This window comes from Haliotis rubra, unplaced genomic scaffold, assembly GCF_003918875.1.
Source record: "Haliotis rubra isolate DU_JTF1 unplaced genomic scaffold, ASM391887v1 Scf193, whole genome shotgun sequence".
In the NCBI taxonomy this organism is placed as follows: Eukaryota; Metazoa; Mollusca; class Gastropoda; order Lepetellida; family Haliotidae; genus Haliotis; species Haliotis rubra.
In genome coordinates this window covers 824,397-851,335 of record NW_025765925.1, presented here as the reverse complement: position 1 = coordinate 851,335, position 26,939 = coordinate 824,397, and the positions used below count along the sequence as shown (strand labels likewise).

At 41.7% G+C, this 26,939-nt stretch overlaps 1 protein-coding gene across 3 annotated transcripts; it reads left to right on the top strand.

Moving 5' to 3' along the window:
* Positions 1 to 200: 200 nt before the first annotated feature.
* Positions 201 to 26,915, top strand: LOC124274657 (globin-like). 3 transcript variants are annotated; one of them, XM_046710011.1, is made up of 4 exons: positions 201 to 323; positions 5,115 to 5,261; positions 22,463 to 22,867; positions 26,588 to 26,915. In XM_046710011.1, exons 3-4 carry the CDS (start codon positions 22,478 to 22,480, stop codon positions 26,741 to 26,743), a joined length of 546 nt encoding a protein of 181 aa, XP_046565967.1. In that variant the 5' UTR covers positions 201 to 323; positions 5,115 to 5,261; positions 22,463 to 22,477; the 3' UTR covers positions 26,744 to 26,915. The 3 variants fall into 3 exon arrangements, with proteins under 3 accessions (XP_046565967.1, XP_046565968.1, XP_046565969.1); XM_046710012.1 differs by lacking the exons at positions 201 to 323; positions 5,115 to 5,261 and adding an exon at positions 6,035 to 6,127; XM_046710013.1 differs by lacking the exons at positions 201 to 323; positions 5,115 to 5,261 and adding an exon at positions 15,569 to 15,578.
* Positions 26,916 to 26,939: the final 24 nt, after the last annotated feature.

Below are 26,939 nucleotides of genomic sequence, written 5' to 3'. Positions count from 1 at the left end.
CTAATTGCAGACCACTATACCCTTTAACCATTAATATTGATGTTGCAGTATTTCAACAGACTTAGTTTTGTAATATTCCTATACAGCCATTTGAGCGAGTTAAGTGTCTTAACACCGAAAGTGACAAAACAATCAATCGTGTGTATGTATAACACCACTCAGCAGGGGGTTGTGCACGTGAATTTTAGTTTGCTTACGAAATTTTCCTCCGTGTGTGTGGAGCGATATAAGTGCATGTGTATATATATAGATAGGTTAAACAAGATCCATCAGAGAGAGTAGGTGGACCTCGTTACGGGAAGTCTCACAGATCATTTCGTGAGGTAGGTTTATGGCCATGATTGTTGTTATTGTTATTTTGTATACTGACTTGGATGTGTAATACTAAAGATGTATACCTGTATACGGTATGAAAGCATTGTTGTAATTTGTCCCACGAGTCTTTCGTCAAACTCGTAAACACGGATCTATATTAGAAAATGAGGTCACCTTTGTTTGCAGCTTTCCTATATTTACATGACGTTTACACTCAACTTGAAAACAGCGTTCAGCTGTTAATTTCCCAGGGGCACAACGTGACTGCTCGTATGTCTGTAGATGTCTCATAAACCGTTTCTTTTATAAAGATATGTTATCTTTATGACCAAAGTTATATAAACCATTACGAAATATGCAACAAAAATGCATTTAAATTATACATACAAGCTTTGATTCGGCATTTTAAAATTTTAAGAAGTGTTTTACGATATCACTAACGTAAAACTATGCGTTTATGAACAGTGAACAGGTAAACAAGTCAGTCCATTATGTCCTCGATATAATGAAGGGACTAGCGAATAAACTGGATGTTTCTAAGCTGTTTGCAACCTGATTAAAATTTATTAAAATTGGGGCTTAAAGCAAAATGCCAACCCGGTTGTATAGACTGTGCCTAACAGTTACTCCTTGGAAAGTCAAATACACGTTGTATATGTTTATCAGAGGGTCGAACATTTAATGAGATATCCCATGATTGATTGGGGTCGTAAACAAATGAGATCACTCCAATGATCAATATCTGACGCATATAGACATCGTACTGTTTGTTCAGTATGGTATACGTGTGGTTACCGTCTTGCAATAAACATATAATGTTGAACCAGGATAATCCACGTGTATTTCCCATGTTTTTGTTGATAAATGAAAGGACGTGTCCATTCATCAATATCAGTCGCGGGTGTGGCTTTGGTTAGTCAGTTAGTGAGTGTGGTAAAAGGACTGGTCGACTAGTCAGTATAATTAGTGGGGGTATTCATGCAATGTCACTATAAAACCAGCTTCAGTCTGGGCTAGTACAAGCAGCCGCACATACACATAACACCACGTCGTCATATAAATGTCCCACCCCTCACCTCACCCACCTTGGCGTGACCAACCAATGGTTAAAGGCATGAGCAACTATTCCACAATTCCTGACAGCATTTTGATCAGTTCCGACCTCTAAGTGAATGGACGAGTGAGTGAGTTTAGTTTTACGACGCTTTTCGCAATATTCCAGCGATATCACGGCGGGGGACACCAGAAATGGTTTCACGTATTGTACCCATGTTGTTCCGACCTCAGAACGGCGATACACATATATAGTGGAGCGAATGTTTTGTTACTATCATTTACACACTGTGGACTTAGACATCGTTATTAGTTAATATTATTTGATAGACATTTAACCGCGATATAACGGTATGCCAGTTAATAAAAGGGCTTGTCCAGCAATGACTAGAACCTTATACTCGCTTGATCAAAGTTTACTATGACTACAACAAACAGACATCAACATTTTACGACTAACATGGATATGATTAACTTTGCCTAAAACCCTCTTCTGGCCATAACGAAATATAGCAATGGCGTGTTGTAAATGTGCCATCTTACAAACATATTTTATCAATCACCTAAAGTTTGAATACCACGAACAGCTTCAATTTGGTATTCGGCGTACATGTTATATGAATAACGCCACAATGCCCCAGAATCGGTTTCCTAATTTGAACAGTACTGTATATTGTTTCCACAAATGCTTTCAAGTCATAACACACCTGTAAATATCCACCTGTGCATTAATTAAGCACCACCCTATTTTGAAAATATGATGTGATGCTACAGAAAAGTTAAGGTATAGCCATCAATTGAATCAACCTGTAGTTAAAGAAGCTTTATCCACTGACAGTTTTACAAATACCATAACCTTTTCTATTCTTTATTAAAGAATATGTTGATGAATGTGATGGGACTGAATTTTTACCCAAAATAACTATTCCTCTCCTGCTCAAACTACACAATTAAATCAAGTTTTGACTAAAAATAACAATTCTGTTATATACCAAGATGACATTTACTCATCAAGTAAGCTTTAATTATGCATAATCAGGAAGAACCCGAATGTCAAAGATTCAGACCTTTTTCCAACAATTCAGATTGCTAATTGACAAAAACTGAATAAGGATGCATTAATAAGATTTCGGAATAAATTTTTTATGATTTTGAGTTTATTGTAATGAATAAACACTTCTCCTTGCCGGATACTGATAATTACAGCTAAAATCTGTTTGTTTTGTTTGTAAAGCAACTTTTACTGCATTTTAAAAGTTTCCTTTTTTTTAGTTTGACTGTAACTTTTCCTAAATCTTAGTGTACAAACTTTCATCCATTCACAATAAATAACGAATTTATAGGCCACACAACAATCAATTATTACTTTCCCTTTTCAAAATAAGGTAACTTGCTTTAGGACAGAAAAACACCTGTTTTGAATATAGGCAATTATCCTAATTAAAATACATGGTAATTTCAATGATGTTTTCGTTTTTGAAATGTTAAATGCGGCACAGACAAAATTAATTGTTTACAGGCGATTCAAGTTACTCCTGAGTGCATTACGACATGTTTGTCAGTTGTTGATCGATGAGAATTTACTTGTAGATTATCCATAGTCAGTCAACCTTTCTTTCGGCCCAACTTCAGAATGATGAAATTTGTAGCAACTAGAAAAACATGATTTTAGAGTTCGTCGTCCCAAATTAAAAAAATTCCGTCATTGTTATCGTGTAATATTTGTCTCAATGACAAGGATCGTGTTCCTGTCAGCAGATGACTGAATGTCTGTCATCACAGAAGGAATTTATGTCAAACTGCAACTCCGGATTAAATAGCTAAACACTGCATGTCAAAAGGCTAGCGGACTGTGGTTAACTAGATTATATAACGCTCTGCAGGTCAGTTGATGTTTTAATGGCCTAATTTGCGTTGTCCGAACTACCAACTCGTGTATTTGCAGCACTATGCCATATATTGGGAGAAAATACTCCCTCCCTTATGGAATCCTGGAAGGGACCATGTGATAAAATTATTTACTGTTTGAGGTTATGCTCGGTGACGTCATACCTTGACGTCCTCTTTGATGACGTCAATCTCTGTCTCGATCACTGACGACCACAGACATACAGATCGAATACGGATTGTGGTGTAGAACGAGCAAACAAATAAGGTGAGGTGAGGTGAGGTGAGGTGAAATTGGGTTTAACGCCGTGCTTGAGAATATTTCGTTCATATGACGACGTGCATGCGTGTGTATGTGTATGTGCGGCTTCTTGTACTAGCCCAGACTTAAGCTGGTTTTATAGTGCTAGCTCACTGAGATACCATGCCGCAGTGAAGCATGAATACCCCACTCAGACACATTATACTGACTCCGAGCCGACCAGTCCTTGTTGTACCCATTAATGCCGAGCGCCAGGCAGGGACCAACAAGTACCATATTTTAACGTCTTTTGGTATGACGCGGTCGGGGATCGAACCCGCGACCTTCCGCTCTCCGGGCGGACGCTCTAACCACTACACCACGAAGGCGGTCTCAAATAAGCATACGAGTACAGTTCAAAATCTACTGAATATCAAATGGTAGAAATATACACAACGAATACATACAGTGTTTGTATCGGTACAAACTTAACGAAAGAATCTCGCCTAATGAAGGATTTAATATCCAATCTGCATATGTCAATGTGTTCATATAAAGAAAACTATACACACATCGATGTCATATGCCCTGATGGCTTGATGCAGATATGTTTGTGTTGAACGATTGTACATAAACATCAATTGATTCCAACAGGCCGGAGGGGACTGATTCCTACCCATGAAATATAATCTGAGCCCCAACATTCACACCTCAGACGCAACACCCTTGCAATGTACAGAATGTCTTAATGCGTGAACACCTTCAGTTGGGTGGCACCGATGTCACGTGACCAGGTGGTGCTTTTAAGCCCACAGATTTACAGACGGTCATTGATAACCAACTGACCACTGTGATGATATTAGTCGTAAATCATGTATCTTTAACGCCGTAATCTCATTCTTACGAAAACTTAAATGGTTTGTATTGAAGTTAGGATTGGTTTGTTTGATCAATTTGATCAAAGAATGTGCATGTGACAATTAAAACGTTACACAAACAAATCGCCATCTCAACCGTGACTAGTCACTATCGGATCAACCGTGACTAGTCTACATGTACTATCGAGATTGAGAGTCATGAACTTGTCACATGATGTGAATAGTGACTACATGTATGGGAGATAGCCTGAGATATGAACTAGTCGGTGTTGGGGATAGGAGATAGTGACTAGGATGGGAATAGTGGCTAGTCATGGTTGGGGATAGGAGATAGTGACTAGGACGGGAATAGTGGCTAGTCATGGTTGGGGATAGGAGATAGTGACTAGGATGGGAATAGTGGCTAGTCATGGTTGGGGATAGGAGATAGTGACTAGGATGGGAATAGTGGCTAGTCATGGTTGGGGATAGGAGATAGTGACTAGGATGGGAATAGTGGCTAGTCATGGTTGGGGACAGTAGTTACTCAGGATCGAAGACATGAAAACAGAAGGACATAGTGACTAGGATGGTTTTGTAGTCATGGGCTGGGATAGAGATGAGAATCTACATTTCTAGTGGGATTACTAGGATGGGAATAGGAAGTCATCCCAGACGTTACGGATCGAAGACATGAAAACAGAAACAGTCAAAGCATGGTTTTGTATGGGCTACACTGAGATGAGAATCTACATTTCTAGTGGGATTACACCGAAGTATCCCGACGCTCGGACGCGGACGCTCTTCCAGTGTGTTAGTGGACTTTAAATCTACCTTCAACACAGCACTGCCTCAGACACTTCTCCACCCGCTTGCTACAAGGATATGTGTACAGTGACGATCTAAAGGTGAGTCCAATCAGTTTAACAGCATCGACATATATAACAGAACTGCTGCGAATGTCGTCGTCGTGGTGTGTTAGTATCTGGACACCAATTCTTGAGATAGAGGCACACGCATGAAGTTGGATTTCCCTTATCAAACCGGCGACAGTGGATCAGTTGATCTGAACTATATAAAACCTGTACAAATCATTAAATATAATCAACTATGAAAAGAGAAACGGATTCATTTGTAACTATGTATCCGACAAGCAAATGACATTTTTAATGATAAATAGTCACATTATGAAGAATTATTGATCAAATTAAAACCCGTAATTCTATCTTACGTCACCGAGACTTATTACATTACCAATTGTTTATTTTGTGTCCTAGTGAATTGAAACCGAAAATATTTTCTCTTCTTGACCTATTGTTTATTTTTGTTTTATCCTAATGAATTGAAAAACTGAACCGAACCGAAAATATTTTCTTTTCTTGATCATGAACAAATGTTAAAATTCATTATAGCATCGGGATTAAGGAGCAAGACAGACTGTCATGACTTGCTGCACAAGGTTTATTGGAACGATATTCCCTTGCGAGCAAAGGCTGTATTATACTACCAAGAAGTATACATATCAACCGTCATAAATTCTCCATCTCCAAAGCGTGTTTCATTATATCTCTAATCTTGGCATTTTACTATATATAGTGTGTGGAGATAACGTGAACTATGGCATGGGGTAATCTGCCCCTTGTTGTGACAGTGTCCTAAAGGTCAAGGACTCATTTGGCCCGAATCCTAACCTCAGGTTGACGCACGACAAGACCGCTGTCCCTTATTTGAGAAGCTCAGCGTACGGAGCCTTCTCTGCAGCTTCCGTTGTTGTGTGAGTGTTGTGCCAGGTGATGTGTCAGGAGTATTGATATCACAACGTATGTAGTGAGTTATATATAATACTACTGAAATACCTCATTTGTGAACCGTGTGAAGGACCCGTGAAGATCCGGGTTAGAATTGATCTTCAGTAACCCATGCTTGTAGTAAGATGCGACTAACGGGATCGGGTGGTCAGGTTCGCTGACTTGGTTGACACATGTCATCTTATTCCAATTGCGCAGATCGATGCTTATGCTGCTGATCGCTGGATTGTCTGGTCCAGACTCGATTATTTACAGACGGCCGCCAAATAGCTGAGTGCGGCATAAAACTAAACTCACTCACCCACTCATACGGAGTAACGTCCCTTGGCCGTTCCAGGATCGGTTGTTTGCATATTGCCGCCATATAGCTGGAGTATTGCTGAGTGCGGCGTAAAACTAAACTCACACACTAACTGTTTTAAGCGTCAAAACCGGTCTTCGGATTTGCAGGTCGAACACCGTACCCTCTGGGTTTAACCACCAGCACGGCCTGCTCGTCGAAATTACTTTAAAGGAAAAAGGCGATTATTATCGTAAACGTCAGCCTATTTTAAGATGACATAGGTATTGCTGACTGGTTTGTTTTAGTTTTCAAAGGGATTCTGGGATCAGGTTATGTTTGTCAGATTTTAGTGCTAAGAACTCGCATATAGACTTACAAAATGTGCTTCACGAACCTTGAACAATTTGAGTTACGTCCCTTGGTCGTACAAGGATCATTCATGACCCCTTTCTTCCCACGTGAAGCTGGGGCGGTGGGGTGGCCTAGTGATTAAAGCGTTCGCTCGTCACCTCAAACACCCGGGTTCGATTCCCCACATGGGTACAATGTGTGAAGCCCACTTCTGGTGTCCCCCGCAGTGATACTGCTTGAATATTGCTAAAAGCGGCGTAAAACTAAACTCACTCAGTCACTACGTGAAGCTAACTCCCTGATTAAACTGAAATACGTCCTTGTAACTCTTGCGTGACAGTGCCAGACACGCTGTAATGAGGGTCATGTACGTACAGACTGTTGCCTGAAACGTTGAAACGTTCAGCTTCAGCACAGAGACATCCCGCTATGCATATTTACATCCGGGTATTTCTGTGTCAGAGGTATGATTCAGAAGGTACATGCGGCACGTGTACACTTGGCCCTGACTGTGGATTATGACATTAGTTTCAAGTTAAACGGCCGTGCATACATTCTACACGACCGATGGAGTATTGTTAGACTAACGCTTAGTCTCTGAATAATTTTGATAGCAACAAACAAACCCATTTAAATTGAAAAGGACTGACTGACTGAGTTTGGTTTTACGCCGCTTTTTGCAATATTCCAGCAATATCACGGCGGGGGACACCAGAAATGGGCTTCACACATTGTACCCATGTGGGGATTCGAACCCGGGTCTTCGGCGTGACGAGCCAACGCTTTATCCACTAGGCTACCCCACCGCCCCAAATTGAAAAGGAACCCCAGGGAGACCAGATATTCAGGAAATCTAGATTTGCTTCATTTAGGGCTTTAGCATATTGCTGAGGGCTAGGCGGTAGAGAAAATAATGTGGTTCAGGGACTGTGATACAGACTAAAGTATTGTGTCCCATTTGGAATGGGGTATACTCTTTACTGAAAGCAAGGGAATCTGTTTTTTGACGATTCATTTCACTTTTGTTTTGTGTTTGTTTTCCAAAGCTGAACTTTCATAGTTATATATATACCTGTATGTGCAGTGTGCAATTAATAGAATCTGGGCAAGATAATCCAGTGATTGACATCATAAGCATCGATCCATACAATTCATAGTTTTCCCAGCTAGATCTCATGTTCATATTCTTGCCGCTTCGGGAGATGTTCCATTTGATTAAAGGGCGGTGGGGTAGTGGTTAAAGCGTTCGTTCGTCGCGCCGAAGACCTGGGTTCGATTCCCCACATGGATACAATGTGTGAAGCTCATTTCAGGTGCAACCCGCGCCGTGATATTGCTGGTATATTGCTGAAAGCGGCGTAAAACTAAACTCATTCACTCCATTTGAGTACAATGCCCAGCCCATTCGTCAACATTCAGAATGCACCTGTGGAATGTTTAGGGAAAACTCGACACAAACAAGTGTAACTGAAGCAGGTGTTAACTGGTTGTGTCATGCGCCAATTATAGTAACCTCTGGGTGACGGACTTGACTTTTATTATCTTTCTTGCGATAAAACTTGGGCGTTGCATGTTTAGATGCCATTCATGGGCTAATGAGTTTATTTCTGTTGTTGATGGATGAGGGGAATGTAGCATTTTGTCAGTAAGAATAAATTACAGTGATAAGTGGTATCGCGAAGAGCTGAGTAGTTTTGACGTTTATTGTTTACACGTGTATATGTGGAATTGGGCTGACGATGTTTCATATGAAACCGAAATATTCGTATTTCACTTTCGAGACCAATCGGCCTTTCCTTTTACGGAAAGAGACGAGTGGTGCCGACTGTAACTGTATATTTACGGATTACAAAAGATGGCATTGTGAGTGAAGTGTATTTGAACTTTGTAAATTACATCAAGGTTTGCCTGCTTAATCTGGGAGGAAATCCCGGAGTGGTGCAGATCCTTGGCGTATATCACTTTGGTGAAACACACGAGCACGTGTTTGGAGAGAACAAACCAAGAATCAGAGGGAGTGCGATTACGGGATTCGAACCGGCGATCACAGGGAATTTACACGATTAACGGATGCTTTCGTTACAAACGGCGCCAAAGACGCCAAGTACATTCACAGAGCATATCCCTCAAGTCCCTGTTTGGACAGGCGATTTTCCAAGGTGGATTCCGTCACCTTCTACAGATCTTGCTGATCCGGACGGTGTCCTGTCTAACCATGTACACCATGTAGATAAAGGTTACTTCACGGTCACTGTCCCACGAACGGATGTAGATGACGGCGGTCTGTATATACTCAAGACCAGACAATTCAGTGATTGACATGAGCATCAACACACGCAGTTGGGATAACATGACCTGTATCAACCAAGTCACCGAGTATGGCCAGCCAATCCCTTTACTTGCATCTCACTTCTAGCAGAGTGCTGGGGAGCTGTACTAGACTAAGGCTTAGTCTCTGAATATATATAATTTTGATAGTAACAAACAAGCCAATTTTATTGAAAAGGGAGACCAGAGATTTAGAACCTGAGGAAATCTAGACTTGCTTTATTTAGGGCTTTAGCACCGCAGAGAGGGCTTGGCAGTAGGGAAATTAATGTGGTTCAGGGACTGTGAGACAGACTAGAGCTGTACATATTATTCCCAGAGTGGTACAGGTTGATTGACATTTAAACTCTAATTTGTACTGTAACAGCAGTAGATATTGAGCCTACACGAGATGGCGTATGTTTGAAGGAGATGCTCCCGATACTCTGAAACTGGACACTGAATATCTTCGCGCACTGTGGAAACATATTGAAACAATTGTCTATTTTCATGAGTTTTAAGTTTTAAAAATAACATTGATGAAACGATTTAAATATCTGAGTTATATTAGAATAAGAATTTCACATTTTTTCCCTGTGTTCAATGTAATCGGTTGTACTCAATGAACTAAACTGTAAAGTATGGACCTGTTACTTCATTGCCCGAGTGCAGCCGTAGGTTCTGGCAATGAGAGCTCTCTCTCTTCTCTCTCTCTCTCTCTCTCTCTCTCTCTCCCTGTAAAAAGTTCTCAAAGTGTATATTTTAAGAAATATTCTGGTAGTGACGTATATCAGTGACAGCGCATAATAATGAGTATTTTTAATTTTTACATGAAAGAGAATCTTGAAATTGTTAATCTAAGTATGACACTTAATGTATCAGGTCTAAGGTTTCACTGGCTCACCCTTGTTGCACGTAGCCGCGTAATATAACGATGTCGCTGCATGTCGTGTAGAGGACGACTTTTGACAGTTCTAGTTGGTGATGTCGCATTGATAATGGAGTCGCCGTAGTTGCAGCTCATCGCCATCATGTTGACACTAGTTTCACACCTGTGCACACCTGCTGTAGGATTTTAAGACGTTTACTGCTTTTATATGGTAATTCATGATTAAAAACACCGTTATGTAGGACTTGCATGATGCGGTTAACCCGTTAAACATGTTTCCCGAGGAACAGCTTGTCGAGGAGATATGAATGCACTGAAAAACAGGAAGAATATGAAAGTTGAAAATTTGAGTAGCTTTGCCACCGAACAGGTCCGGTTAGAACCCTTTAGTAGCAGATTTCATATTATTAAACCAAACTTTGGTACAATTAGGACGGCTACGAAGACGTATGGTAGCCTAATTGATAGTGTGTTCGCTTGCCCAGACTGCCCACTGAACTGATCCGTGTCGATACCCACAGTGTTAAAACTTGGGTACAACGTGTGAAGCCAATTTCTGGTGAAATTGCTGGAATATTGCTAAAAGCGGCGTAAATCCACTCTCTCCCTTGTTACTCATCCCTGTTAAGTCATGTTTCAGTGACCAGACCCTCTTTCTGTATAGCAATCATAGCGCTTTGACGATACTCCTATGCTTTAACATACACTAGATCCGGGTTGGAATTGATCACCCATGCTTGTCGTAAGAGGCGACTAGCGGGATTGTGCAGGGTGAATTTGTTACCTCTGCTTTGACCTTATGTCACCCAGCACTCCAATCAGGGCCAAGCAGAACAATCTCGAGCTCATGACCACCGGTGAACATATTTCACAAGAAAAACTAAGTGAACTATATATATTCATGTATCATTTGCTACAAATTTGATTTTAATTGAGTGAACTATGCCAATGACAAGTATTATAAAGTATGGAGATTTCCTTGTTTCTCCATTGGCGAACGTTCAAGTAAACATTTGTTTCATTCCCAATGGTCGCGGCGGTCAGTACTTGGTCTACAGGGGCTGTAAGTTCAGTATCAAGAACAGGAGGGTGGAGGGTGATCATGGCCGTTAAATGTGGAACCATTTCAGAACCGAAGGTCCAAGGACAACAAATCATGTAGAGGAGTGGCATCGTAAAGTGAGTGATGTGTTTGCCAAAAGTCACCCGAACTTTTTAAAGAAAATACATTGACTCAGTATCATATTTTACTGGATGTTAATTGTGAAATGTGTGCTGTGAAATATTGATGTAATATGTCATATGCATGATGTTGATGTTGTATTAAGTTGTATAAATGGACAACTTGTATAACCGGATAACTTGTATATATGATTAAACAATATAGCCAAACATTGAGTCAAAAGTAGTAGTATTTTATCCCATTTGGTCCCGAATACTATTTCACAGGGAACAAAATAAGGGATTAAATGGGATTATCACACCCCAGTGATTTCTTCTACTGAAATAACAGGAGTTTGGTAAGTGTTTAGACCCCACGACACGTATCATCGTATCCCAGCAGCGTTCGAAATACCTGCCTGCCCGACCGCCCGGGACGGGTTATTTTCAACACGGACTGCCAGATTCTCCAATTCACCTTCCCGACGGTCGGGTTAAAATTTAGACATGCAGTGTTTTCAATATTTTACAAATTTTAATTTAATTATGCTAAGTAAATTAGAATTTTTGTGGGCAGGTAAGTTTTGGTGAGGGCTGGCAGTTTTACATCTAACCAGCCCTCTGGTCTGGCTGAAATTTTGGGGAGTTTCACACCCTGATCCCAGTTGATTAGATCGATGCTCATACTGTTGATCACTGGATTGTCTGGTCCAGACTCGACTTTTTACAGACCGCCGCTATATAGCTGGAATATTGCAGCGTGCGGCGTAAAACTAAACTCACTTACTTTCACATATACGTAAGACCACGAAGCTTTAGATCTCTTTGTGAAGCGGGACCCAGTAATAGACAGGGGAATGTATAAGAGCGTGTGTATGTCTTTCGCTGTGTTTTGTCCCGGAACCCCACTAACCCATTTCACTAGGCCCAGAATTATTCATACTCTCCGCCATGTAGGTTAAAAATGCCCACTATTTTGTAGACCACACAACACATTCCTGCGAGTTGTTTCATGCATACGCTGCCCTGACCTCGACAATCGACAATTCATTCGTCACGGACGTCAGACCCTCAGCCGTTGTGTTCTCTGTAGCGCGGTGTACCCTCCCATCGAGCTAATTTACAAATATAAATATTTGACGACCAGTTGTGTGACTTGGATATGACAAGCACCCAGTCAATTATCTGAGTCAACTCGATGGATATTTGGAAAGTACACAATGGTATCAAGACACACGGGTCGCCGCCATAAATTCGTAATAAAGAGTTGCGTCCCTTAGTTGCGCTAGTATGCGCTGATAGAAGGATCGAATCCCTTATATGCCTTTATCATCACTCAGCACTCAGTAAGATATACGGTACAATGTGGAACTGTTATCATTCGATTGCGTACGTCCTGTCAAATAGTGTGGCGGTGGGGTAGCCTAGTGGTTAAAGCGTTCGCTCCTCACGCCGAAGACTCGGGTTTGATTCCCCACATGGGTGCAATGTGTGAGGCCCATTTCTGGTGTCCCCCGCCGTGATATTGCTGGTATATTTCTAAAAGCGGCGTAAAACCATACTTACACACTCCTATCAAATATAACCTTTGAGGTAGCACATGTCTTGTCAGCAGGATGTACAGTTGTTTGGATGATAAAAGTCTATCGACAATATGTAATTCGTAATCAATTTTTAGAAAACGTTAAAAGATAAAAAGTTTAAAAGGGATCTATGACGTCTACTGAAAAATATGATCCAGAATACATTAAATGGATACGATTTATGAGTCTGTTTGATCCATGTTATACATGACCCGGGGCGGCTTTTAACGGAGACCAGTTGTACCTCGGCACGTTCAGATTTGTTGAAGGATTGTCAACCAGCACAAATAGTTTAAGGTAGCGTATCATTTGTCCATGCTTATTTCAATACAAATATCGCCATCTATATGTTCTCAACATGCCTGCTAATGGTACAAAGATCCGGTCTCCTAATGCCTACTATATAAGGTCAAGTATTTCAGGCTGGGATAAATCTGTTATAGTTTGACCTGGAGATAAGTCTGTTTTAGTTTGACCTGGGATAAATCTGTTTTAGTTTGACCTTGGATAAGTCTGTTTTAGTTTGACCTGGGATAAGTCTGTTTTAGTTTGACCTGAGATAAGTCTGTTTTAGTTTGACCTGGGATAAGTCTGTTTTAGTTTGACCTGAGATAAGTCTGTTTTAGTTTGACCTGGGATGAGTCTGTTTTAGTTTGACCTGAGATAAATGTGTTTTAGTTTGACCTGGGATAATTCTGTTATAGTTTGACCTGGGATAAGTCTGTTTTAGTTTGACCTGAGATAAGTCTGTTTTAGTTTGACCTGAGATAAGTCTGTTTTAGTTTGACCTGGAGATAAGTCTGTTTTAGTTTGACCTGGAGATAAGTCTGTTTTAGTTTGACCTGGAGATAAATCTGTTTCAGTTTGACCTTGGATAAGTCTGTTTTAGTTTGACCTGGGATAATTCTGTTTTAGTTTGACCTGGAGATAAATCTGTTTTAGTTTAACCTGAGATCAGTCTGTTTTAGTTTGACCTGAGATAAGTCTGTTTTAGTTTGACCTGGGATAAATGTGGTTTAGTTTGACCAGTCTGTGTTGTAGCAGTATCCGGGAGTATGTGGTTTTATGGACCCCGGAACAAATATATTATACTGGTTTCAGTCTGTAAAAGAATTAATTCAAATTGATAGAAAACAGTTGAGTTTGTTCTGTGTCATGTGACTTCGTTGACTCGCACAGAGTTTTGATTCGTATAGGGGATATATTCTCCTGCCCTTAAATCAACGAGTTCAAAATGTGAATATTGGACTTATAAAAAAATTCAAACAGATGTTTGTATCAGTAACTCTCCGTTCCTGGTTAACGGTATCCGGTTTAAAGGGGTGCCCTGTATAGGACTGACCCAGGATTTACGTGCGATTCTGCATCCAAATGAGAGAGGCAAAGGTTATGATCGGCCATTATCTCAGCACAAATAGTTTCATACTGACCGAATTCCATGATCACATATTTCTGAATATTTATAATAAGGGCTGTTTGTTATTTATGAAGTCACGAAAATCGTAACGCATACACGTGCTCGTTACGACATTATGATTCGATCCTCTAAACCAGGACGGTAGGGTAGCCTAGTGTTTAAAGCGTTCGCTCGCCACGTTGTGTTATTGTCAACCAAATAATTCACACGAATAAATATCAACACAGAGTGAGTGAGTATGGTTTTACGCCGCTTTTAGCAATAGTCCAGCATTATCACGACGGGGGACACCAGAAATGGGCTTTACACATTGTACCCATGTGGGGAATCGAACCCAGGTCTTCGGCGTGACGAGCGGACGCTTTAACCACTAGGCTACCCCACAGCCCCTCAACACAGAGGCATAAATCAAAGACGCTTTGTAAGGAACTCTCAATACACTCGCTATTCATTTGTCACGTACGTGTTAGGTCATCTCAACGACTTTGTTAGATCGGTTTATTTGTAATTGATAAACTCGAATATAGGTATTTGCATTAATACTTTTATGAACTGATATCTTTGAAAGTATGTTTGTAATATGTTAGATAAAATATTGGCGAAAAAATAGTATCGCGGTGTCCGTAGACTTGCACAAGTCTCAAAGGTAATAATTAATAGTTTACATGATAATTTCTAAAAAAATATAAATAACAGACGGGGATAGAATTACTGTACATGCATGGGCTTAGCACTCAGCACCGCCTTGGAGCAAGGCTACGGTGTCCCCTGTAGCCCAAGATAGCATGCTTGTCTATAAGAGCTACCTGTAATGTACAATTATTGCCATGTGTTTCTTTGTACAAACCCGAATCCCCGAGAAGGTTCGGGTTAGAATTGGTCTTCAGCAACCCATGCTTGTCGTGAGAGGCGACTAACGGTGGCACCGTCATCGTACATGTAGATCGATCTTCAGGATGTCAATGGTTGGATTTTCTGACCCAGATTCGATTATTTACAGGCAGCTTTCCTATAGCTGAAATATTGCTGAATGCGGCATTAAAAGAAAGCACAAGTCAGGATATCGCTGACTTATACAACTTACTAAACTTCCAAACCAGCTTTTGACACGACCCCCAAAGAGTATACAAACATGGATGATATATATGCAAGGAACGGATTCTCCACAATAAATGGATCACCTCTCCTAGGACTGTTTTGACTACCTGCCACAAGTCGGTATCTTGGCAGGGTGAACAAAGCCAGCCACTTGAAGACGCGGCAAGGGGCTTCATACTTTGACCGTCTATCTAATAACTTCATTAATATATTATCACATACATCACCCACGTGACGTGGGGAGGGACCACGTGTGTTGAGGTATGTGTATATATGAATGGTACAGGTGATACTGTGTGTTTATCATTGACGGACGGGACGTGTACATGTAAGTAGTGGCGTATTCATTTAAGCTAGGATTTTCTGAACGTGACCAATAACGGCCCGGAAGTCAGTACGTTGATACCATTTTAGTTGCTTATCACGTTATACGTGGCAACTGCTACTTATACTCTCTCGATTGATGATGAAACGATTTAAATATCTGAGTTATATTAGAATAAGTACATTTTCACATTGTTTCTCTGTGTTTATTTTTTAACAAATGTGGTTCGGTGTAATCGGTTGTACTCAGTAAGCTAAACTGTGCAATGGGGACCCGTTATTTCATTGCATCAGTCTGATGACAGTTGCCCGAGCTCCATACTGTGAGTGTGCACGTGCATTCCGTGTGGTTTTATCACTTCATGTTTATTTTTGTGAATCTGTATATATCTTTATAATATATGTTTATAACCTTTGAAGTAATACATTTACAGTCAGCGGGGTGTAAATTTGTTTGCGTGATAAAAGTCTATATACACGTATGAAAAATGTCCTACTTGTACGACAGGGTCTAGATTTTCGAAGCTCTCTTAGCGCTAAGAGAGTCGTAAGTGCCATACATTAACATTAACTTACGACTATCTTAGCGCTAAGAGAGCTTCGAAAATCTAGGCCCTGGTTACCAGCGATCGTCGGACAAACAAAAATGCCCGCTGACAGCCTTACACTGACAGCGAATGACGTATGCGCAATGCGAGCGGTACACTCAGAGACAGCTGATCAATATAACCTTCACATTTAGCTCTAACGTTCACGCAGGTGGATGAACACTACATTATTTTGTCTGATGAATTCTTTTATGGTGAGAAAAGTTAAGGAGATACGAAAACGGGCACCTAAGGCCCGACCGACCGCCAGATTTCTGACAGTTGGTCCACCAAATTTACAGCTAGACAGCCCAATGGTCTGCTGTAAAATTAGATAACATGTTCCATACATCTGACCGAAAGTGGATTTATTTTCTTTGGATTGTCTGGTCTGATTAACATTTTCAAGTTACCAGCCCTGATGTCTGCTTGGGCTTTTCATACACTGATTATAGACTGTTTGTGGTTTATATTTGACTTTCTTATAAAAGTAAGGTTTATCCCCGGGGCTACCACTACCAATCTAACCAATCTCGGGTGTCTGGAGCTACTATCTCAAACCCCATACATTGTCGTGTCACCTGACCCTTGAACCTTGTATTGTTTAATCATCCCGGTAGCAGCGTATACCAGTATCAAGCTGTGAAACAGATTACAAGAATCACGACTTGGGTACAGCGGAACAGTTCAGTATGGTGTACGTATCGATAGTGGGATGGTAAGATGGGTCAGAACAATAGCTCCTCTGGCCTGAATAGGACAAGCATCTCTCCGTGGTTACTGGCCGTGGCTGTACTTGTAGACGTGACAACGAAGCCGTGTGGACATGACGAGCTGACAAAGTCGCTTGACCTTGACCTTGACGTTTTTACCTTTATTTTTTATAAATGATTTTACGTCCCTTCTGTTGATGCAGAAAATTGGGTTTAAGAACATGGGTCTGTAAGAACAAAACCTAAACCGATCGTATAACGAGGGAACACTATCCACTGTGCTAGCCACGACCCACCCGACGTCTTTCGTTTCGTTTGGAGGGGCGGTGGGGTAGCCTAGTGGTTAAAGCGTTGGCTCGTCACGCCGAAGACCCGGGTTCGAATCCACACATGGGTAAAATGTGTGAAGCCCATTTCTGGTATCCCCCGCCGTGATGTTGCTGGAATATTGCTAAAAGCGGCGTAAAACTAAACTCAGTCAGTCAGTCGTTTCGTTTGGTCTATATGACCGTTCTGAGATATCGTTCTAATTACTGTTCTGAGTTTTTACATATATTCGATTTTACACATTTACCTGATCATGGGGTTAAGTATGGATTAAGTGTGATTTTGATTCGCTGTACAGAGTTACATCCCTTGGCGGATGGTTAATCACTAGCTATGGTTTGTCTGCAAACGTTTGCGTTTCTGTAAGACTTGCAACATTTTGGCTGACCCTCCCAAACTAGCCTGAACCGCCGTGGGTCAACTAAGAAGGGGCGGTGGGGTAGCCTAGTGCTTCATGTGTTCGCCCGTAACGCCGAACACTCCGGGGTACTTTGGGTACAATGGTGTTTCCAGCCGTGATCTTGCTGGAAGATTGTTAATAGTGGCGTAAAACCATACTCACTCACTAACTCGCGGAAACCGCCCGAGGAGATTAGGGGTTACAATGTGCAAGAAGGTTGACTATATGCGACGGTGTTCATGTTATCGACCACTATATTCCAATGATTAATCATTCACATACCGTCATTAGGAAACAGTTATGGAACAACATGAATTTGATGATAGTTTTCCTGGTGCGGATTCCATGTGTAAAATCAACTGACTCTGATGTGATCTTTCTGTTTAATCAGTCCCGGTGATGTTTTAAAACAATGCATACATTCCACTGTCATAAAACAGTCATTGCAGCGGCGTAAAACATAATTACTCACAAAAACATCATCCCGGGACTCAAACAGACGCGGGCGCTGTAGCATTTCCAGCGCAGGTGCCCGACATGCCCCTGAGAGTCGTGTCTTCCCACACCCAGGTGTCCGGCTCTCTATATATACCTGTCAGTGTATAGTACAGCCATGTGAAGCCCTAATACAACACCCCTCGACCCGTGGTCAGTTACTGTCAGATAAGATTTAGCACCAAGCCCACGAGAGACCCTCCGCGGCCCTGATATGGTAAGGGTGACAGGTTTACAGCGTTAAGGACGTTGAAGACGACGGACGGCCCTCAACCCGTATCTGTAACAGCCTCATCCGAGATGAAAGTCCTGGCCCCAGGTGACCATAGCTTTAAGACCTATATAATGATGACAGTCGTTTGTGAGTTCCTCACAACCCAGTTCCAGAGTGAGTGAGTAAATGCAGCTATTCGCGGCGACCAGTTTCAGATGTCTTTCGGCAAACCCAGCGATTTTAGTTGTCAGACTTTGATTGAACTTGGTAAATACTTCCGTACGCTCACTTGGGTGAGTGAGTGAATGTTGCTTAACGCTGCTTCAGCATCTTTAATCTTTTCACTTATTTTGGAAACCGAGCTGTTATGATGATGTAGATCACAGATTTGAAGGATTGTTTGACAAGCATTCAGGTTTCCAAGTAAGACGACTTGAACTATCTTGTGCAAATTTTAGCCTTATACCTTTTTTCAAAAGTATTCGGAAACTAAACCCGGACTGTATGCGTAACTACCAACCCAACCATTTTCGGAATATCACACGAAACATCCCTTTATTTGTATTCGTCTAAACAAGGACAACTTGCATTGTTTAAGTCGATATGTGTTTATGTTCTTTATAATGAATATATTTTCCGTCAAACTGAATATTTTCGGTTTTGTGTCTTCATATGAATGATTCTAAAACATAGATGAATATATATTTAAATAACGTTTCCTACAAATCGAATGTGTTTTAAGCATTAAATTTGACAAATCGATAAACGAACCATACATTATATTGTTTCAGAAAGTGTCATTAAACATAATTCTAATTCATCTTAGTATGTAACACGAGTTCTGATTGGTCATGCTATAAATTTCTGACCGTATAATCAGCATATACGGTCACTATTTGAAAACCGATTCACCAAAACCTTACGCGTCGCCAATATAACTAAATTAGCGGCTATATAACCACCGTTATACGTCCGATTTCGTCAAATACAATACAATTATCCCCTAAACATCATGAGTTATCCAAATTACCGTGCACATTCGCACACAATTACATCACTAAATGTGAAAAAGCTACGATCAAGTTTTACTCATTCGCTTGCTTGGCCATAAAATCACTTCCTAAAATGCTTAAATCATAGAAAAACACATACTAAATTATGTTTGACCACAGACAATATCCTATTGTCGGTATAAAGGTTTCATGGACGGTTCCAACATACAAGCCCCTCTCGATCTAACTGAAAGCACTGGATTGCTTATGAATTATTTTTTTCAAAATGTGAAAGACCCGGAAGCTAGACGGTGCCACATACTTACAAACCGAACACATTCCTAGGGCGATAACACCTCCATTCATTTTAGCTGAGCTATAAAGGGGCACTATCTGGTATAGTGGACTGGCATATAAGGTGCTTATCAAACATAAACGTCTCCAAAACTTAGTTCCAAATCTCAGTGTTTGCACGCAAAGCTGGTTTACATCACCCGACATACAACAGATTAGAACATATATTCATTTCACACAAACCTTTCCCAGTGGAATAATGATAACGGTATCTGGCAATTCCTGGTATTCGTGGGGAGAGCTGATAGTGAGATGGGGAGAAACCGAGAAGACTCATTGTTGATGATGGAAAGCATAAACATGTATTTAGCTGGTTAGCCCCCTCGTCGGTGCAGGGGAAGACAATCTTATCAAATTCCATATACAATACTATCAGAATTTGAAAACATTTGTCAATAAAAGAACACCGTGATTGGACCTCACAATCGGCAAAAATAAAAAAGGAATGCAAGTGTTAATCATGTTAATATTAAAACGTTTACTCCGTCCCTAGGAGTGGTGTGTCAGTGTTAGAGAAACTCACATTTCATCATACTATAGGGGTAACGCTGTTTCTCAGGGCATTATCATTTGCAGAAGCCCTAGGTTTTCAATTAACTGCCTGACGAAGGAGGGCATTGTCCCCAGGGCCAAGACCCCCTCCTAATGAGCTTCGGGGATTAATACTGTAGTACCCGTGAAGGTCCGGGTTAGAATATTGATCTTCAGTAACCCATGATTGTGGTAAGAAGGGGCTAACGGGATTGGGTGGTCAGGCTCGCTGACTTGGCTGACACATGTCATCGGTTCCCAATTGCGCAGATCGATGCTCATGCTGTTGATCACTGGATTGTCTGGTCTAGACTCACTAAACTCACTTAAACTCACTCACTCACTCATTAATACTGTAGGCTGACTTGTACTGTCGTAAGACGTGAAACATTACTGGCAAAATTATTTTTCATCACAGTTGCCATATACACGTTTTACTTTAAACTATTCAAATGATCGTGTATCCTTTTTGTGAAATAGTTCATATGGGTGATTTATTTGTTTTATTATAATTATAATTACTATAATTTAGGTTCGTCACAACTTTAATCTGTTCTATGGCTTTGCTTCGTGTAAATGAGCTGATTGTTAGCTTAACTGTACAGTATGTAACTTACTGTATTAATAAAGCCCATTCTCTCTATTCTGTGCTTAATCCCAATCTGGTGTCTCCTTACACCCTTTAGATGAACAGTTGTAATATTGCTGTTGCCATAGCAGCAATATTTGAGTGCTTATATCTGTCGAGCAATCTGTGTTCTATATGTCAAGAAATACGTTTAGTATATGTAGAGCTATATGTCCTGGAAATGCCACATGTATTCTGTAATATGTATTCTGAATCTGTCGAGCAGTGTCCGGTATATGTCGAGCAATGTATTCTGAATCTGTCGAGCAGGGTGTCCGGTATATATCGAGCATTGTATTCTGTATATGTCGAGCAGCGGGTCCTGTATATGTCGAGTAATATATTCTGAATCTGTCAAAGAGTATGTCCGGTATATGTCGAGCAGTGTATTCTGTATATGTCGAGCAGCGGGTCCTGTATATATCGAGCAGTGTATTCTGTATTTGTCGAGCAGCGGGTCCAGTATATGTCGAGCATATGTGAGCTGTATATGAATCTGTCGAGCAGGGTGTCCGGTATATATCGAGCATTGAGCATTCCGTATATATCGAGCAGCGGGTCCTGTATATGTCGAGCAAAGAGTATGTCCGGTATATGTCGAGCAGTGTATTCTGTATATGTCGAGCAGCGGGTCCTGTATATGTCGAGCAGTGTATTCTGTATGTATTCTGTGTCGAGCAATGTATTCTGTATATGTCGAGCGGTGTGTCCGGTATATGTCGAGCAATGTATTCTGTATCTGTCGAGCAGTGTGTTCTGTACATGTCGTAGCGCAATGGTATTCTGTACATGTCGAGCAATGTATTCTGTACATGTCGAGCAATGTATTCTGTACATATAGCGCAATGTATGTTCTATATGTCGAGAAATTCGCCGAGTTTATGTAGTTTATGCAAAGTGTCCTGTTTATATAGAAAATGTGTGCTCTGTATGTCGAGCTATGTATCCTGTATATGTCGAGCAATATGTACTGTATATGTCGAGTAACGTACACTGTAGGTGTCACGCATCGTGTCCTATATATGAGGAGTAATGTGACCTGCATACGTCAAGCAAGGTGTCCTGTATATGCCAAGTAACGTGTCCTTTATATGTCGAGCATCGTGTCTTGCATAAGGAACGTGTCTTGCATACGTCGAGCAAGGTGTCCTGTATATGTCGAGCAACGTGTCTTGCATAAGGAACTAGTCCTGTATATGTCGAACTAAGGTGTCGTTGAGCAAGGTGTCCGTCGTATGTGTCGAACAAGCAAGTGTCCTGCATATGTCGAGCAAGGTGTCATAAGGAACTAGTCCTGTATATGTCGAGCAACGTGTCTTGCATAACAACGGAACGTGTCCTGTATATGTCGAGCAAGGTGTCCTGTATGTCGAGCAACGTGTCCTGAATAAGGAACGTCTCCTGTATATGTCGAGCAATAAATGGGGCCTGTCTATTTCGAGACAGTGTATTGAATATGTGCAGACATATGCCCAGGTTATGTCGAGCTAGGTGGTTTGTATATGACGAGCAATCTATCGTGCCGGGTGCCAAGTTAGTCGCCTCTTTGGTTGCTGAAGACCAATTCTAACCCGGATGTTCACGGGTGAAGGTGAATGTGATATACATGACGAGATACCCTTCTCAATTCAGCACTAACTGTTGCAGACTACCGACTACACGATGGGTGACACCACGGCGAACAACAACGTTGCAGCAGACGACGACTCAGTCGTTGACCCTGCCACCGGACTCACCCTCCGTCAGAAGAACCTGATAATACAAAGCTGGGAGATTATCGGCTCACGTCAGACGCAGAAGAAGAATGGAGTACAGTTATTTCTGGACCTCTTCACAGCTTATCCCGACCAACAGGGATTTTTTCCTTTGTTCCACGACAAGTCTGTAGAAGAACTGGCGACAAGTTCTAAGATGCGTGCCCATGCAACCACCGTCATGTATCAGATAGGGTCTCTTGTGAGTAACCTGGATGATCCGGAGTGCTTGGTGGCTCTGATAGAGAAGGTGGCGAACAACCACCTCAAAAGGGGAATCAGAATGAAGGAGTTTGAGGTTTGTTCGTTTCGTTGTTGGTTGTTTAATGCAGATCTAAGCACTCTCCCAGATATATCAGCCATATGGTTATGAATAACTGAATTGATAAAGATCGTGTGTGCAAATATCACGTCACGTCGACCTGAGTTTTACCGTCACCAAGACGGCATTGTTGACGTCCTTAGAATCTTATTGTGACGAAAGATCGGAATCGCGTCACTATAGAAACCACCGTCATAGCTGAAGCTTGTTGACGTCATACCATTACAAGAACGCACTGAGGCTTCCGGAAGTGATCAGTGCGTTCTTGTAAATAAAGGATACATAAGTATTAGGTAGAACCCGGTGTGTAAATTATTGTCGAGCGAACAGTGCAGTGGTAATGCGTCTGCCTATCACGCTGAAGGCCCCACGTTCGATCCCCGGTGAAGGAACCTAGGTTCGGACCCCGAGGTGGGCACATTTGTGTAGTATCCTTTGACAATATATTTAAATCCACATTGTCTCAGTTCACCCAGCTGTAAAATGGGTACCCGTGAGGATGTGCTGGCAATGTGAGTGCTTAGTTCATTGCGCCTAACAGGCAGCATGACTGTATGATCCCCAGGGAGTTGAAAAAAGTATGGGAAAGTACGATAGTGCCCTATGACCGGGGATAGTAAATGTACGTAGCGCCTTGAGCAGGCAATGTGCCTGGATATGAGCGCCATATAAGCGGACTATTACTATTGCCCCCTGACTTTCAGTATGACACACATTCATCTCAGAGACTAGTTGTTAGTCTAATTCTCTGTACAATTATCTCTATATAATACATCAGTTTGTGCACAGTCGACACCGTGAGCAATCAAGCAATTTGGATACAATAACATATCAAACAAGAGAGACAGCCTGACCATCCAATCCCGATATTCGTCTGTAACGACAAGTATGGGTTGCTGAGGTTTCTGACCCGTATCTTCCTGTGGGTTGGACTCGTATGTACATTCACTTGGTTGTAGTTTGTGCATTTCTTTAATTTAAACTAATATTTAACTGTCCTGCGCGGGTCAATAACAATTACATCATATTTAAGCGTCTATATTATTATCAATAATTTTCATTTATTATTTTATTTTGCTTTGAGGGAATGTTGCGGTTTTTTATTATTAATGTTCACACTGTTGACATAAATCCGCGTAAAGGATTTACCAAAAGTGTGCATACCGTTCTCCTCTCCTGTAACTCTGTAAACGCAAAAATATATATAAAAGCTTTTCTTATCTAAATACGTCAACATTAACAACGTTAAAAAACGTTTTGGGTGAAAATTATATAAAAAAATAATTTGGTTAACCAATTATAACGACACAGGATGAACTATTTAGTCTTTCACATGCACACAGAGAATTTGTTGAACCCGGGGAAAATCATCGACTAGCTACTAGTGAGTGAAATATAGTTGTACAATAGTGACCGGTAGATATAGAATAGTTTACCATTTTAAAACGAAAAATGAACAATTTATAAAACACAAGTTCACACAAAATCAATGCAAAAGCAACAATACTCAAAATATATGGCGGCGGCACGGGGTTTTCATGGCCTTTTTAGAGGAGGTTGTTATTTTTTCTGCAGAAAGTATAAAACAAAAAGAAAACACGCGTCGCCTGGGAAACTGAAAGTGCAAAAAGAATAAATAAATTGCTCAGACGGCGAGTGGGACACTTAAACTGATGAGAACACCACCACTGAATTGACTGTCACAGATGAGACCGTCATTGCCCAATTTGCTGGAACTTCCGGTTGCTTCCGTAATATTGCACCTAACCCGACAGACCGGGGACACCTCAGATAGTCAAGTAGATGCGTACTTTGCATCTCGGGAATCGATTTCTGATAAAGACGTCATACGGTTAGTCGACAGACAGTGACCAGTCGACTCTAGGCTCACGGACTTGGTACTTACAAACTTACAGAGGACATGTTTTGACAGCGCAACATCGTACAACTGTACGTCGTTGACAGCGACGTGACTGGCAGAGGGTCGTCTTCAGTGATGAAAGACGGTTCTGTCTTTTCAAAGCTAATGGCAGTCAGTATGTTTACAACCGAAGTGGAAGAACGGGGCATGTTGAGTTCAGGTCGTGTCTACCGTGGAGGGGGTGTTGTGTTCAGGTCGTGTCTACCGTGGAGGGGGTGTTGAGTTCAGGTCGTTTCTACCGTGGAGGGGGTGTTGTATTCAGGTCGTGTCTACCGTGGAGGGGGTGTTGTGCAGTGGGGACGAATTTCTGGGTCATGACTACTTGTCCTCGTTAACGGACACTTGACTGTTCAGCGTAACATGGATGACATTTATTTGTCCTATTGTTGTACTGTTTCTACAACAGCTTCCATGACAACGCCAGACCCCCTGCAGCCCGAATTCGACATAACTTTAAGTGAGCGAGTTAGCATTGTTTTACGCCGCGTTTAGCAATATTCCAGCAATATCACGGCGGGGGTATACCAGAAATGGGCTTCACATATCATACTCATGTGTGGAATCGAACCCGGGTCTTCTCCGTGACGAGCGAACGCTTTAACCACTTGGCTACCCCACCGCCCCGGTGTTGCCGTAACCTGCAAGCTCTCCAGTCACACATCTCTCAAGAACACCTCTGTCATGGATCCTCATGTTCGACAGCAGCTACATCCTCGAGCAAACCGACAAGAACTAATCCCAGCCCTCCAGAAGAAACTGATTATTGAGTGTTGAGTGAGTGAGTGAGTTTGGTTTTACGCCGCTTTTAGCAATAATCCAGCAATGTCACGGCGGGGAACACCAGAAATGGGCTTAACACATTGTACCCATGTGGGGATTCGAACCCGGGTCTTCGGTGTGACGAGCGATCGCCTTAACCACTAGGCTACCCCACCGCCCCTATTGAGTGTTGAAGCAGGGGCTGTTGGTCACACAGGCTATTTACATGATGCGTCATAAATCTTAGATGTTTGTGTCCAATATCCATAACATTGAAAGTGAGTGAGTTTGGTTTTACGCCGCTTTTAACAATATTCCAGCAACATCACGGCGGGGGACACCAGAAATGGGCTTCACACATTGTACCCAAGTGGGGAATCGAACCCGGGTCTTCGGCGTGACGAGCGGACGCTTTAACCACTAGGCTACCCCACCGCCCCCATAACATTGAAAGCTTCGGGCAACTGTCACACCAATATTGGTTGTTGTATGACTGTCGTTGTTAATGCGGGAAGGTCCTATAGCTTCGTCCACTTGTTGATGCAGGAAGTGCCTCAGTGGGTGGGTGGGTAGAGCCTCATGTTGGGGGTTCAATCTCCGGCTGTGCCATACCCGACGTTAAACGATGGTACTTGTTGTTACGGTGTCTATGATAAACTGTGGGATGATATCACAGTACTATCAAATCGGCGTTAATCCTGACTAGTACCGACATCCGCACGCACGCACACACGCACACACATACAAGCTCATGTGTATCATTAGACTAACGCTTAGTCCCTGAATATATACAATTTTCATCAACATATATACCCATTTTAAGGAGATGGGAGACTCTTGAACCTGAGGAAATCTAGACTTGCTTCATTTAGAGCTTTGATATTACAGGGAGGACTAGGAAGTAGGGAAAATAATATGGTTCAGGGACTAGAAGACAGACTCGTACATGTACATCATCACTAATAGTAGCCCACCTCACCTCACCCGCCGATGCTGATGTTTGCTTCCTATTGCAGGAGTTGAGGACAATGTTTATACCGTTCCTGAAGAAGAGTCTTGGAGACGAAGCGACACCGGCCCTCCTCGAGGCTTGGGACAAGCTCCTGGCTGTCATGAACACTGTCGTTTTGGGCGTTGCCAAGGAACAGGGGCTGCTTAACGACGCGACGTGAACCAAGGGAGATAATCCACACAAAAAGACATTTACAAGCAATATTTTCAGGACCACTTTGCATTTAGTTGCTCAACAAAGCGTCGATAGATCGCGCGGTTGTCGTGTGATTTGGGCGGAGTCTGTTAAGCTGATTGATGTTAAAGGTTAATGAATAAACTGTTTATCAATTATTGTAATCAACTCAGGTGACATAT